Genomic DNA, 15996 nt, shown 5'->3' on the forward strand with positions numbered 1-15996 from the left:
CACACGCAAAGCGTCTGTCTAGCACCAGCCAGGATCACTGCTAGAAGATCCCAGCCACAGAAATGGGAGCAGGGAAAGCAGTGAATTGTGGCTAGCTCATTCTTTAGGCTTTTAAGGAACATCAAATTTTAGGCTTCTAAGAAATATCAAAATTCATCGGCAGAAATGACCTAGAACTGAATATGCTAAGAGCAAACCTTGATTAAGGAGACTGGGGCTGTAGATTAAAGGGATCCATGAATACAGTATTTTTTTCAGCACAATTGTTTTCCTTTGTAACCCTATATATTTTCATTTTAGGTATTTAAAAACAGTACTTTGAAGTCTATTTTTTAAAAAGCTAACAGCTGGCCCAATGGCATATGCTGTAAACACAACTATTGGGTGGCTGAGGATGGCAAGGCTGGGCCAGCCTGGGCAACTCAGTAAGACCCTGTCTCAAAATAAAAAATAAAAAGGGCTGGGGATGTAGCTCCATGATACAACACCCCTGAGCTTGATCCCAAGTACTGGGGGAAAAAAAAAACTGTCTTGTTGTTTTTGCTTTTTTGTGGTATGGGAGCCTGAACCCAGGGCCTTGCACATGCCAGGCAAGCTGTCTACCACTGAATTACACTTCCAGCTCCCTGAAACCAAAGAGTACTTTAAGGATAAGGGGTACATCAGCATCACCAGATGACAAAAGGGATCCAGGGCACAACGAGAGTGCAGGCCCACAAGACGGCATAAAGTAATCCCCAACCTCCATTAACTAACTGGCAGAGCCACATGGCCACTGGCCTGGGCCACCTGTAGGACCAAGGAGCACAGAAGATGAAGCTGCTTCAGGCACCAACGAGTTCAAGGAAAACCCCTGAGTATCCAAGGTCTCCACTGGGTGTGTGCGTGCAGGGGAGCCAGACCCGGCAGGTGAAATAAGGGAGGCGTGACAAGCAGGATGCCCACCTCTGATGACTGGCAGGCCCTTACAAAGGCCTCTGGCTACCAGAAATTAGAGCCTGATGGGCCCACCCCTTACCTTCTCATAATACTGGATGTTCTTGTCAGCCAAGCCCATGAGCAGCTGCCGGAAGTCCTGCCGCTTATTGTTCTGCCACCTCTCCATGTCGGCCTTCAGATCGGCGTTGAAACACTCCACACGATCCTGACACTTCTCCACGTCTGCCGGCACCTGGAAGAGGGACACAGGGGCTTCATGTGTGTGACTGCCCCTCCCGCCTCAACGTCGCCCTCCACTCACACACTGGTGGGAGGCCAAGGTGCTACAGTAAGTGCCTTTTACACACTCCCTCTTCCCAGGCCTCTACCCAAGAGCAGAGCCACAGTTTTGGGGTCTAAGAAGAAGTCATAACTCAAATCTCCTAACCCATTTGGGCAAAACAAGGAAGCCCCCCTGAAAAACAGGAAGATAAACGCTGAAAATTCATCCATACTTCAAAATGCTGCAGACTGCACACACACACACAGCAGTACCGGGTACTGCCCTGCTATTTCCTGTTTCCCATTTTGAACTAAAAAAGAAATAGGTTCTCTCAGATTCCGAAAATGATCCTGTTAATTACATGTTGGATAATGCCCTTCCTTATTCATGGCAACAAGACTACTCGCCAGCTTCCTTCTCTGAACCCTGCATTACAAATAAACTGGACACTTGTTTGTGCTCCTGTAGATAGAGATAATAAAAACAGGTGAGTTACACTTAGATACATCTGGGAAAATTATATGTATCGAAAGAATTTGAAATACAGAGAAGAAAAACATAGCATGCAATTTCAAACTTTTTCTTAAAGGAGTTCAAAAAATGTTCCCCAAAGAGGACTATGTCAACTGAGCATGGTGTACACACCTATAATCCCAGTACTCTGGGAGGGTGAGACAGGAGGAGAATCACAAGTTCAAGCCCAGCATGGGAAACTTACTGACTTAGCAAAACCCTGTCTTGAAATTTAAAAATCAAACAAGGGCTGAGAGTGTAGCTCACTGCAAAGGCCTTTTCCTTGTTCTACTCCACACCACCAAATCTTGTCACTTAAATTTCACAACTTTCACTCCGCTTATGTGGGTTTTGTCCAGCCTACAGGACAAGAGCGTTTTATTCATCCTGATCACAGCTCTCTCCCTTAACGCAAGAGCACCACTGGCCCTTGCTGGTGGCCAGAAGGTCCATATGCCCAAAGCTAGGTCAGACACTTCCCAACAGCAAATGAGGCCTTATAGGTTTTACATTGGGGACAATAAACCCAAATGTCTCCAAACTGTGGGTCACCTTTAAGACCCAATCTTGACCAATCAAGGAAGGTGCTGGGAGTGTGGGGCAAGGAGGGAGCCAGAATACATCAACGTGGGAAGGCCGGACCTGACAGCACTGGACACCTCAGGGGCACTTGGCCATCTGCCACAGTGGCCACCTGGAGGTGACTGAGAATGCAGGCAAAAGGGAAGGGAGTAGCACAGCCAAAGCAGGTGGCACAAACGTGTCCACCATGGGAATCAACCTAGGACTGAGCAAAGATGAAGTCGAGAGAAAGACAATGGAGCTTCCTGGCAACCTAAGAGAAAAGCACTTCGAAAAGAGAAAGCAGCCTCCACGTGGAAAACATTTAGCTTATCACTCTGACAATGCCCTCCGAGTCTGGTACTGAGGAATACGAAGGTCCTGTGGATCTCAACAGGCAAACTTTGTCTCAGGGTGCAAAAGATCTAGTCGAGAGGAAAGAGGAAGAAGCCCAGATGCAAAAGGCAAGTTTCAGGCGCCATCACTGGGGAAGAACTGATGAGGGAGTCCAGTCTGGGGGAAAGATCAGGCTGCCTTCAAGACACAGCACAACTCTCACGACAGAAGTGGGACATATGACAGTGGAGGAAAGGGCACTGCAGAGTGACAACACACGCGAAGGGCAGAGGTGAGAAGACACCTTGCACCACCTGGGGAACAGCTCATGGGCCAGTGTCCAATGGTGTACAGAGAAACCTCCTTCCCCCAGAGACCTGGGGGTCAGGGTAGAGGCTGAGCAGCCTGGAACTCTTCCTGAAGGCCAAGTTTCTGAGGCCCATTTAATTTGTACCCTTTCTGGAGAACAGAAAAGGCCTCATGCTTTCCTGGCCATGGCAGACAGCTCTAGAGCCAAATTTCCAGGGCTTAAAAGCCATATCCGCCACTTACTAGTTATGTGACTTAGGGCCTCTCAGTGCCTCACCTTCTTTTTCTGGATAATCCCAACACTTTATAAGGTTGTTAGGAGGTTAAATGAGATAATACTTGTAAAGCCTGGCCATAATCAATACTTGACCAATGTTTGTTAGTTCACATAGGTATCCACATTGTAAATGACTGTTCACAAAGAAAGAGCATTTGTACAAGTCCCTCAAGTAAGGAATATTTTAATGTGCTTTATTTCATGTATTATCAAAAAAGGGTTTCTTTCCCATTTTACCAATATAGGTTTGATATGTTCCTTCAAAAGCTATGCCATCCTTTGTGCATGCTACCTTGCCTGAGCTATCAGCAGACATCAGAGATGTCAGTGCCAATGTCAGCGCCAAGCTGTACACTGGTATGAGATGGCTTGGCACTCAGGAGCCAGAGCAGTGGCCAAACACAAAAGAGAGGTGGGGTTAAACCAAGGTGGCATAGACAGTCGACACAGTTGGTGACTAGCGGCCAAAGAGAAAAAAGCCACAGGGCACCAGCACAGAGTGGGTATCTAGTCTGGATGAAGAAGTGAGGACAGTGCCACACGGTATTCAGGATAAGGACACATCTGCAAACCAGAGAGAAGACTCATGGTATCCACAGGAAGGATGACCTTCCCTCCCCAAAGGAGGCTGAGACAAGAAAAATGAAAAACAACCCAATTAAAATATAGAGGACTCGAGTTGACATAGAGGTTATACAAATGGCCAGCAAGCCACTATTGCTAATCATTAGGGAAACGCAAGACTAAACTATAATGAGATGCCACCTTACACCCATGAGGGTGGCTACTACCAAAAGAAAAGAACAAAACAAATGCTGGCAATAATGCAGAGAAACTGGATCTCACGATGGAAAACAGTAAGACTATACTTTAGAGGTTCCTCAAAACTTAAAAATCGCCAGATATGATGGTGCAAACCTGTAACCCCAGCATCCTAGGAAACTGAGTCAGGAAGACTTAAATTTTGAACCTAGGCTAGGCAACTCAGTGATTTAGGGAAAAGTCTATCTCAAAAATAAAAGAGGCTGCAGCTGCACTCCCCTCCAGGACCCCCACACACACTTAACAGAATTACGTGATCCTGCTGGTTTCCACCTGTGAGTATAGATCCAAAATAACTGAAAGCGGAATCTCACAGAGATATCTGCACGCCCCTGTTTACACTCGTGTTATAGGGTATTAGCCTCAAAGAGGAAGGAAATTCTGACACAGGCTACAACATGGAGGAACCTGAGGATCTAATGCTAATGTAAAACCAGCCAGTTACAGAAGGACAAATAGTATATGACTTTACTTACATGACTGGTAGAAACAGAAAGCAGAATGATGGCTTCCAGGGGCCAGAAGGAGGAAATGAATGCAGGGTTTCAATTCTGCAAAGTGAAGCTTTCTACAGACCGGCTATAAAACCCTGTGAATGTATTTAATACCACTGAACTGTACACATAAAACGATTCATAGTTTTCTGTTATATGTATTTCACTCTAACTAAAACCATTTAAAATATATGAAGAAGAAAATAGATGGGACTGAGGAAGGCAGGACTTAGGGTAGAACCATAAAGAACTACGTTCTTTAGAATTAATAAAGGCCTAGGCAAAGGTCAGTATGAAAGGTGGGCACACAAGTGAATCAAAGAGAACAGAGCCAGAGAAGCCCGAGGAGAGAGGGAGTCAGAGGTCGGAGCAGCCGGAGGGTTTACGCAAAGGAAGTGGCTGCCCTGTGTGAGGTGAGCAGCGTGGGGTGCCCCACTGTAAGCAGAAGAGGACTGCAGGAGCTGACACTCAGCCTGCATTCTTTCCCCTTGTTTTCCTTGTGAATAATGTCCTGTGACAATCGGTTTACTGACCAGTAGCATCCAGCATTGTTTCTTAATGTTTCTGTTTTCATAACTGTGGCAGTGTTCAAGAGTCCCATATCCTGGGTCTGAAGGATACTGAGGTGGTAATATCCCATGCTAACAGTTAACTGTTATTTATTATAAGACACCAAAAAACAAAACAAAACACAATATCACGTAAAATTGCAAAAGTTAAAAATTTCTAAATTTAGGATCCCCTGTCTCTCATGAAAATTCCCATTACAAAACACGAGTTGGTTCGGTGTTGGGAAAGGTGAGATGACACTGTACATTTTTGTGTGTTAGGGAGCAGGGCGATAAACAACATTTACAACATTCATTTAAAAAGTATGCTCGAGCTCTTTCCCTACCCAGGGCATTTCCAAGCCTGACATATAAATCTCTTACCTCACTTTCTTTCCCGAAACTAGGACATCACATCACAAACCCCCGTGAAAACAGCAAGTTAATACAATCCCCCATGACTATACAAGCAGACAAAACTCCAAGACCTGGGAGAAGGGAACACATGGCTTCTGTGGGGCAGGTTCTCAGGTGTGTGACAGGACCAATTTAAGACACTGGCCTCCTCAGCAGAGGCTGCTGAGCAAGCAAGGGGAGCAGAGCTTCCCCAGTGAACAGGAATGGCAGTGACACTGATACCCATGCTCTCAGGGAGGCCAAATCCCCCAGGCCAGTGACCGCCACCTTCAAATAAGCTGGTCTGCTTAGCACAGTGTGCCATGCAAATATTTTCAGTTTCTATGGGAGAAAATCCTGGCATAGGGTTAAACAAAACAGAAATTTAGGAGCATGGCAGATGAGCAACAGCAGAGAAGTGAGTGCTTACCATGAGGCAGGAGCCCACACAGTGAGAACTGGACAGCAACCAGCAACCAGAACCACAACTCAGAGAAGCTGGGAAACTCAAAGACTGGTCTGGTCTCTCTCGAGGGCCCATCTCTGCATGCCTACAAAGCCAGAGCCCAGTATGGCACACTCAGAGGCTGACATAGAAAGATCACAAGTTCAAGGCCAGTCTGGGCAATTCAGGGAGACCCTGGTCTCAAAAAAGTAATTAATTATTTTTTAAAAAGATGGGATGTAGCTCAATGTGAAGGACCATGCTTCAATCACCAGCCTCACCAAGAAAAAAACAAGCAAGACTCCTCCCCTCACCAGAGCAGTCTGTTGGGAGCCTGCTGTGTAAGGAGGAAAGACCACTAGCTTCAGCATCTGTGAACTTTGGCATATAAATTATATAATTCCTGAACTATGGCTCCTGTCTATAAACTGGGAGCAACCACACTGACAGAAGGCTGGAGTTAGAGAGGACAAAGGAAGAAGGTGATAGAATTCTGCTCTCCTTTGGCTGAATGCATCTGGCTTTCTAACCAGGCTGAGGTCACAGCCGCTGTAGACAGAAGTGGGTAACACCAGGCCTCTCTCTCCTCACTTGGTAGCCTAGTTAGTGCTCTGGCACAATGAAGGCCAGTATGGAGCACTCTCCCTGGTGTGTCTCAGAGCCAGTGCGCTTGCTGTCTGCCACACCCCCCACATTACGGAGCACGGGCCATTCGCATGAGTCTAAGAGCTTTTAAAGCTGTAAGCTGCTAAGAGGCTTGACTAAGTATGGCCAATTCCTACTCTCCTTCCCTATCCCCGCTTAACCGAAGAAGCTATATCCTAGTTTCTGTTCCCATTCATCTTCGCACAACATACCCACTCACCTCCACATACCACTCGTATCTCTACAGTAACACATCAGCCATGCTTGCTCACCACCCCCGTAACACACCTGCCATGCTCACTTACTTCCACAAGACACCTGCCCACCTCCATATATGCCAGGCCTGCTCATCTCCACACACTCCCACTGTTCTCCACCCTGCCATGTCCACTCACCTCCCCATGACACATCTCACTTCTGATGAGCAAGACCTTGTGTCAAAAAACCAAAAACTTAAAAATAAAAATTGAAGTAAGGAAAGCTAAATCTACATAATGTACAGCTACATTTGCCTGAAAATAAACCATCTTACTATTTGCTGAGTTTCCTTAAGCCTAAAAACAAAACAAACCTTAAAATTCTATTATCTAATATTTCACTCAGCTCCTGCTCCCGACCCAACAGCTGGAGTCACGGGGTTTGCTCCTTCATCCTAAAGAAACATCATCCTAGAACTCTTCTATCGCAAACCACCACCCCAATTTGAAATCTGAGACACGAGTCATGCAGTGCTGTGAGGCCACTTCCTGTGAGTTATAGAAAAGCAATCAGATTCCCATTCTATTCTGCAGTTTCACAAAAATCAATACTCCCTCACTGTTTGGGCCAACTTACCAACATTTCACTTCAAAACAAGGCTCCCAGATCCCCTCGGCTCTTCTATTAATACAGTCATGCCTGGGGTCCTCTCCTCCCTGGCATCCCTGCTTCACACCTGTGAGCAGTGTCCCTCCCACTGCTGTTTTCCAACAATAGAACTGGTAGAGTCCTTGGCTCTGCTCTAACCTTCTTCCTGATACCCTGGCCTTTATCTCATTGACAGCTGCTCTGGTTTTATAAGTGCAAAACCACTTAAGCACAAAAAAATATGAAGCTACTCATTTCCTAAAACATCTGTCAACATGTGTATGAGCTGTCAGGAAGGAAGTGTGGGGCAGGTGGGAAGCAGGAAATCTAGAGGATGCAAGGAAATTGCCAAACATCAAAAAAGCATTCTATGACATTCTTTTCAGTGAGTTTAAGGCATGGGCTCAGCAGATAGCATTGTGTTCCAGAATAACACAGGGACAGCTATAAATCTTCCAATGGGTCATACAGTTGCACACCTGGCTAGATTCCTACTATGGTGTCCCTCATGACACACAGGACTGAGGGCTGACAGCCTACAGTAAGAGGAGCAAAAGGTAGAGTGTCCCAGCCACCTGCAGTGGGTCAATGCCAAAGTCTTAGTCTTAGCCCCCTTTCCATGAGTGGAGTCTCATTCTGCACCTGCTCTCTGTCCCACTGGTGTGGATCACCATGGATGACATGTGGATCAATACAACAAACACGGATAATGTCCCTACTGTGTGTACAGCATCAGAAAAGCTACGTAATTTATTGAGCAGCTTTTTGACTCATTCTGTTATCCATGAAATGGGAAAGGACAAATCTTCCCTCTGGGCCTCAGATGACTAGCAAGCTGATCATGTGATGCAGTAATATTAAAAAGCACTACATAATGCCAAGCCGTGCCATTTCTGAGGTCCCAAAGCTGGTTCCTCTCTAGGTACCTGTCAACAGGGTAGCAGGAGCAAGAACCAAGGCAGAGGAAAGACAGTGGGATGGACAGAAAGAACAAGGGAGGGAGGGAGAAAGAGGGAAGAAAAGTTCTGATGTCAAACTACTTCCCAGAAAGTTGGGTCCCTATTACTATCTTTTAAATAACATGCTACCTCCACCCTTTCTGTGAAAATAAATACACCTTCCAGTTATAAACAAAAAAGAAGTAGAACAGCAAAGTGGTAATGACAGAGTCTATTGCTGGACCATAGGATATGCTCCTAGCACTCAGTTGCTAATTATGTGATCTGTGCCCTGCTTTGTTCATCTCTCAAACGGGAAAAATGACACCTAAAAACATACACTGTTATAGGGAAAAAGGAAACTCTACATTTACACATAGTTTAGCACACTATAAGTACTTACACACTGGCTACCATTACTCATTTTTAATCATGGATGGATGGAAAGAAAAGCAATGAATGGAATGGCTGTACAATAGATGCATTTTACACTTATGACCCTCTATTTCAACACAGAACTCTGGAGCCAGAAGGCAGCACACCCTAGCTAGACTACTGTCTCTCAAACCCAGTAGGGTAAAGGACCATTTCTGTTAGTTTTTTCCCTAAATCCAACAAAGCTGTAATCCCACTGCAAATGATCAGCATAGAAACTCACCCTGTATGCAGTTCTGCAAGCAGGTGACCACATGCATCAGTGTTTGACAAGGTGTTGAACTGCTGCTGCAGCACTATCAAGTTGCTACAGAAGTTTTCTAAATGTTTTCTGTCTGTCTTCTGTCTCCCTGTCTCCCTCCCTCTCCCATCTCTTTCTCTCTCCCGTTTCCATGCCTTTCTCCTCATGGGTTGGCAACAGTGTGTGGGCCCATCCACAAACCTCACCTGGAGTGCAATGATCTGGACTGTTCTTCCTCCTATCTGCAGTGCCATTTTGTGGAGTCAAAAAGCATCAATAAATGTCAGGACTGCACGACTTATTTTAAAAATATCCCAGGAAAACTCAACTCTAAGTACACATTAGGAACTCACAAAAATAAAAGGGAGCAAATGAGGAAAGTAATAACATCAACTCAACCCAACTGGTGCCGATCACCTTAATTGCACAGATTGAGGATGAGAATTACTGAGACCAACAGGGAAATGACAGCTTTCAGCCTGAAGCAGCCCAGCCCTTGGCCCCTGACCTTGGGGCGGTCTTCCTTCCTCAGAGCCACGGCTTCCAGTTTGGCTTCATATTCTGCTTGAACTTGATCTCTCTTCTTCAGTACACTCTGTGGGAGGCAGAGAAGAAACATGTAACAGGGAGTCTGCAAAGCCCAGGCAGTAGCTTTGCTAGCCCAGCCCTTCCCAAATCCCAGCACCAGCCAGGCCCAGCCACACGCTCCCAGGCCAGTCTTCTCATGGGACAGAAGCTGTGATGTGATGTGACAGACTGGAGGAAGCAAGGGAAAGGAGGGAAGGAGACTCATTCTTGGAGATGAAGCTTTTCTGGGCAGTAACTCCCCAATACTGAGAGTAAAATACTTGAGAAGAGAATGAGAAGAAACAGTGTCCACCTACTGTCACACTGACAGCAGGATTCAGTCTCACCATGCACATAAAACTCAGCTGTGTATGAAGCTGGGGCCTCACAGCTGATGACACACTACATTCTCTGAACTCAGTGGAAAAGTTTAAGTCAAGAAGTTTTTTTCTGAAATATATATAACATTACAGTATGGCTAAATTGAGCTAATTAACATGAATCACCTCAAAAATTCATTGTTTAGTGGTAAGAATATGTAAAATCAATGCTCTCAGTGATTTTAAGAATAGGATACACTAATTATAGTCACTGCTGCATACAACAGAAGTGAGAAATTTTGACTCCTTAATGCATTGAGTTGACCCCTGATGAACTGATTTATTCATTGACACATTAACTGCTTCTCTGTCTTCTCCTCTGGATAAAATATACAAAGAGCAAAAAGGAACAGTCTTTACTGAAGGGTTCAACCTGAGAGAGGCGCACACATAGTTGTGAGGCTGGATGTGCTACAAGAGTTACGCGTGTATGAGTCTAGTATCCTAGTTCGACAGAGTCAGCCTGCACAAGTGAGTGGAAAGTGAGCAAAAACAGGCCCAGGCCCAGGCCCAGCCCAGGTAAGAGCAAGGTGAGCCAAGACAGGTACTCAAGGTGCAAAATACAAGACGACCTTCACTCACAGGCTCATGCTAGCAGGTCAGCATGTTCCAGTGACTGTCACCTTACATTGGTGCCTGGGCCCGCCTTTTACCTCACCTAGTCTCAGCTCTGCTACTAAGACCCACCAAGCAAAATGGAAAAGCTTGCAGCAGACACCATCAAAAAGGTTACTCATTTTATCGAAATGTGGCTCATTTTAGTAAATCTTTTCTTCTAGTAGAATCACAAATGGCAAATCAAGAATGGGAAGAAAATTTCTTCCCCACTAACTCAGAAGTCACAGGTTGCTATGAAAGTTTTTAAATGTGAATTTTCCCTCAGCAAGCAAGATCTTCTCACAGAGCACAGTCACAGGATGGAGCCATTCCTGGGCTAGCAGGGCGCACCCTGGGTCTCCAAGCTGATGAGTGACTGGCCAGTTGAGAGTAGTCTGAGGCCAACTTTTTAACAGAATGTAGAAGGGAATCCTGGGAACCCAAGTCTTCCCTTGAAATAAGAATCTACTGTGAGGAGTGTTCTGCCACAAAAGAGCATGAATTAAAAGCGATAGTCATTTACTTTTTATGACGTGTCACTCATCCTTCTCCTAAGGGCTCTAACCTCTGCTCCTTACACTCATTAATCTGCAAATAGCATTACCTACAGTGCCGTTCAAGAAAATGCTTTGCTATGATGCAAAGATTCCACTGTCTGTACTAATACAAAGTTGTGAGTTTGATCCCCAGTACAATCAATCAATCAACAAAATGAATAGGGAAACAGGGTCTGAGACAATGTGAGCACTAACTGGATATACGACCATAGTAAGGAACTTGCTTTTACACCTAGGTGTGATGACAATGTGGTTCTTCTTCATTGTTGAAAGAACACTGGTATTTTACAGATATGTACTAAATATTTTTGTATAAGATGAAGTGATGTTCAAAATTTGCTTAAGCTAGGTATGGTGGCCAATGCCTGTAATCTCAGCACTTGGGAGGCTGAAGCAGGAGGATTTCCATGAGTTTGAGGCCAGCCTAGCTACAAAGTGAGTTCAAGGCCAGCCTGAACTGCATAGTGAAACCCTATCTCAGAATGACAGAAAGAAAAAAAAAAAGGCATTTGGTTTAAGATAATAAAATGGGCAGGAGTTGGGAGTGGGTAGGAGCAGAGATAACAAGATGGATCACGACTAGACAACCCCTTTTTTCTCTATTTTTTCAACTTTTATTTTTTTATTGTATTAGTACTGTGTAGCACAATTCATAATAGCTAAAAGTTGGAAGCAGCCTATATGTCCATCAATAGATAAATGGATAACGAAATTACAGGATTATTACATAACAGAGTACTAGTCTGACATAAAGAAGAATAAACTTGATTAATCTGTAGGAAAACGGATGCCCCTTGGGACTATAATGGTACGTGAAGTAAATCAGACACACAAGCTCAAATATCACCTGCTTTCTATTATACAATAAACTTTTATTTATAAATAAAAGACAGACCATAAGAAATAGGGAGATAGGCATTTTGTAAATGATAGGGGGCCAAGAAATGGAGGGAAATGGAGGAAGTAAGGGAGTGGAAAAAGATAAAAAATAACTAAGATGTGTTATGTACATACACCAACTTTCCTTCAGTAGATGGCTCTTAAAAAGTTGGCTGTGGTGCATGGAGGTTTGCCAGACTTTCACTCAACTTCTGACATATCTGAATTTTTCTATAACAAAAGGTTAAACAATGGAAGTATAACCCTTGTCATCTGAAATGCTTACAGTGATCATAGAGTGGCCATGAGGAAGTCTGTAACGATGTCATCATGACATATTTATGGCAAACAGCCTTAACTTCACAATGGTAAAACTGTCTGGTTGAGTTAAGAGAACTGATATTCTGTGGCTCAGCTCCCAACAACATCACTGGATTATTTTTTTCAGAAAAATACCACAGTGGTCAGTAGCTACAGGAAAGCTCAGTGTTCCCTCCCAGAGCTCACACCCATGTCTTCCCCTGGCACAGCTGTGGGCTCGCAGACTGTGGAGGGGGAAAGGCAGCCTAAAGAGTGCCTGACACAAATGGGTCTGTAAAGCTTGTAAGCTTGCAATCTTTATGTAAGCGGGGCTGTGCGAGACTCTGAAAGCAGCAGGGACAACTGAACCAAATGCAGATGGCGGAAGAACACAAGGATTCACACGTCCATATACCCGAAGCTGACAACCCCAAACAAAGATCCCAGAGCAATTTGTGTAGGACAATGGATGTTCACAGTAACAAAACAAAAGCACCAATGAGAATAAAACTAAAACACCCAACAAAGCCCTGTGGCCTATCTGGGAGAGCATCTTCCTGTAGGTAGCAAAATGCATGACTTAGCCCTGGTGGTACCACATTTCTTAATCAATGACTCAGTTCAGGCCACTCCTTCTGATATGCTCCTTCTCCACATTCATGCTGTTGAAAATGAGACCAACTGTGAGTTAAATGTTCTTGGGCAATGTTGGTAATAGTGAAACCACACATTTCCCCTCTAATGTTAACTAATTTTAAAAGAGCTGTTACAGAAAAATAGAAAGGACAGGGGGAAAGCATCTATCTCTCTTCTCTGAAACATAACTAGCAATACTTTATGACTTTATCACCAGTCTCTCTTGCACAACTTCTTTGATGTTTCTTATTTCTCTGTGGTCTCCTCCTGCCCTTCTATTACTTAGATGTAATAATATAAGCTGTAACACCACACAATCAATACGCCTCCTGCTTCCCGCCTCCTGCCTCCCTCATTTTGCAGAGCATGGAGAAGGGACTGTGACCTCTGTGTAAGGTGGGAGGAGAGAGCCAGAAGCTCTTGCTGATTCTTATACACACGCTTGGCTTCATTCGCTCAGCTCCATATCCTCCCTCCAGCCTCCATCCTAGAGGGGCTGGTACTTAGAAAGTTCTGTGGTACAAAACAGAAACTGTCAGGGGTTTTTTCCCATGTTAGCTTTTTTGAGTCATCTAAATCACTTCTCACTTATCAATATATTTTCTAGTTCCCCAAATTATATTGCTATTATTTCCCTGTTTGTTGCTTTATTATCTTTGTGGACTTAATGTATCATTTAAAAAAAAATCCTTGTAGTGTCACTGTGGTGGGGTTTCACAAAGGAGAGGAAATTTAAATATGTATTCATTTTGCCATCACTGGGAATCTCAGAGTTTTAAATTTTTATATTTTCCTTACTTTTAAAAATCTTTGACATCATCATGTATATTTCACATCCTGCTTCTTTATCCTTTCACTTTAAATTATAAGAAATCAGTCCCTACATCTATAATCACTTTTGTTAGGAAGGGGGATTTTTTTTCTTGGAAACTCAATCTTCCAGAAAAATCTCCATTTCAGCTTTTGAGAGGCACTGAAATAGCCAACCTAAAGCAAAAGCTGTTGATGTCCCTGTTGACTCAGTGGCTCCTCCTTGTGTCTCATTAGGGGAAAAGTGGGTAGGCTGAAGGAAGCAGCTGTTGGAAAGGAATCATCTTGAAATGTTGCTAAGGCTTCTCCAGCTCCAAGGTAAACTTTATCTTTGGATCACAACTATGTCTTCCATATCTCACATCTCTAATCGTGATTGTCAACATCTGTATTATTAAATCCAATGGTCACTATTTACCATGCCTTTTCTCCTTAGATATCTGCAGCCATCAAACTCATTTTTGCCTGAGAAGCTTTGCAATAGGCACTTATTTTACCTAAAATACTCCATCATCCAATCCCTGCACTGCTAACTCCTCTGTTACTCCAGTGCCAGCCAATCCACTTTCCCCATGTGGTTTTCCTTTACAACCCAAGCTTTCATCAGACCCTCAACTCACCAGTAACCTCCACAACCTCTGAGATTAGTATGTTCACTCACAATAAATCTATCTCTTAAAAATAACAAGATGTTCAACATGCAGTAGTTCTACAGCTATAAACTGTGGAGGACCACCTGGACGGTTCTCCTTGAAAGAAGAGCATTTGGCCCTACCTCCCTGCACTGATACGTACAGAACTAGCTAGGTTATTTCCTTATCTCAACTGGCTTTAAGCAATGTACATGAGTATAACCAAGGTGCTGATATGTAGTCCCTGAAACAGTGCAATAGGTCAGTCAGTGATGCCCCGCCTACAGCTCCCAAGTAGTAGCCAGGCCAGTGACCCACACCACCACAATGTCTGCTAAGACTGAGTTTCACGCTGAGCTTTGAGAAAAAAGCCATGACATCCAGGCATGAGGATTACACATCAAAATGGAAGCACCAGTCCCAAAAGACTAGATACTGCCCCAATTTGTGATATGCAGATTACACCTCTCTCTCTGCATATTACAGAGATGATTTCAGGGCTCCTACTTAGCCCAGGTCACAGCACCCACAAATTTCCTGCCTTTCTCTCAGTCATTCATCCATAAGCCACTCCCCTCTTCACAAATTAATAAAACCCACGTTGGGCTCTGGGTCGAAGCCTTTGTTAGCCATCATTCTAGCTGGACTTAGGACCCCCTTTACTTCCCACAACTACAAATATGCCTTAGTGTGTTTATTCTCTCGTGGAACGCAGTGAAGTGGTAGACTGGAATTACTGCAATTCCAGTAACTTTTCCCTGGGATTACAAATGTGGACTCCTCTGGATCACAACAAGGTCCTGAAGGACTTTCTACATACACGTTCCAAATTCACTGAATATCAAATTTGATCAAGTATGTGCTGATCACCTTCTATATATAAGGCAGTGTGAGAAATAGGACAATTCTGATCTAACATTCTTTTTTTTTTTTTTTTTTTTTTTTTTGTCTTTTTCCTTTTCATTGGTACCAGGGATCGAACCGAACTCACGACTGCCTGCTTGCAAGGCAGGCACTTAGGCCGCTGAGCTAAATCCCCAGCCCCATGATCTAACATTCTTAAATAAAGCTTTTCCACCTCTTGGCCTGGTCCTAATGACTCCAATCCTCAAAAGGCATGGAGGCATCTGGTGGAAGGACTCTAATAAGACGGTCTACTCCAACAGAGTCCATAGGAGGTGAAATTCCATACAAGGGCTCACAAGGGCTCACATCTTACAGATATTTAACTAGAGTGTCCTCCCCTCCATGCTCTGTGCACTATCCCTCCCTACATCCTTAGTAAGATACAAGCCTTCAACCATTCTTCTTGTACAAACTGTTCTGAATGTTCACTGCCTGAAAGTCTCACTGCCCCATTTGTTCCACGTGGCCTGATAATGATCCTACTTTTTCTTTGTTCTCTCTCTCTCTACCTTCAAGGGAAACAGAACGTACCCAACTACAATTGTCCCTAAAGAGATACAATTTGAGCCCAACCTTGGAAAATCAGAGAGCACCCAGTTTTTCCCTGGCAAGTAGAAAACACATAGCTGTTGGGTGGTGAATCACCAATGAGTACTGTCTGGGGTCACAGGCCAGAGACTTACCTATAGGTTCTGTTTCTTTCTCAATCACATGAGCGAATAAAA

General features: G+C 44.1%; 1 protein-coding gene across 1 annotated transcript in view; it reads right to left on the reverse strand.

The window, feature by feature from the left end:
• The window catches only part of Snx30 (sorting nexin family member 30), a 117642-nt gene that overhangs the window by 8564 nt on the left and 93082 nt on the right, over positions 1 to 15996 (reverse strand). The window contains exons 7-8 of the mRNA XM_063260716.1: positions 9516 to 9602; positions 1019 to 1171 (exon numbers count right to left, since the gene is read on the reverse strand). Coding sequence (XP_063116786.1) covers positions 1019 to 1171; positions 9516 to 9602 — 240 coding nt within the window. The remainder of the gene's footprint in view (positions 1 to 1018; positions 1172 to 9515; positions 9603 to 15996) is intronic.

This window comes from Cavia porcellus, unplaced genomic scaffold (assembly GCF_034190915.1).
Source record: "Cavia porcellus strain 051 isolate PalLab524CR breed Dunkin Hartley unplaced genomic scaffold, mCavPor4.1 scaffold_1, whole genome shotgun sequence".
Classification (NCBI taxonomy): Eukaryota; Metazoa; Chordata; class Mammalia; order Rodentia; family Caviidae; genus Cavia; species Cavia porcellus.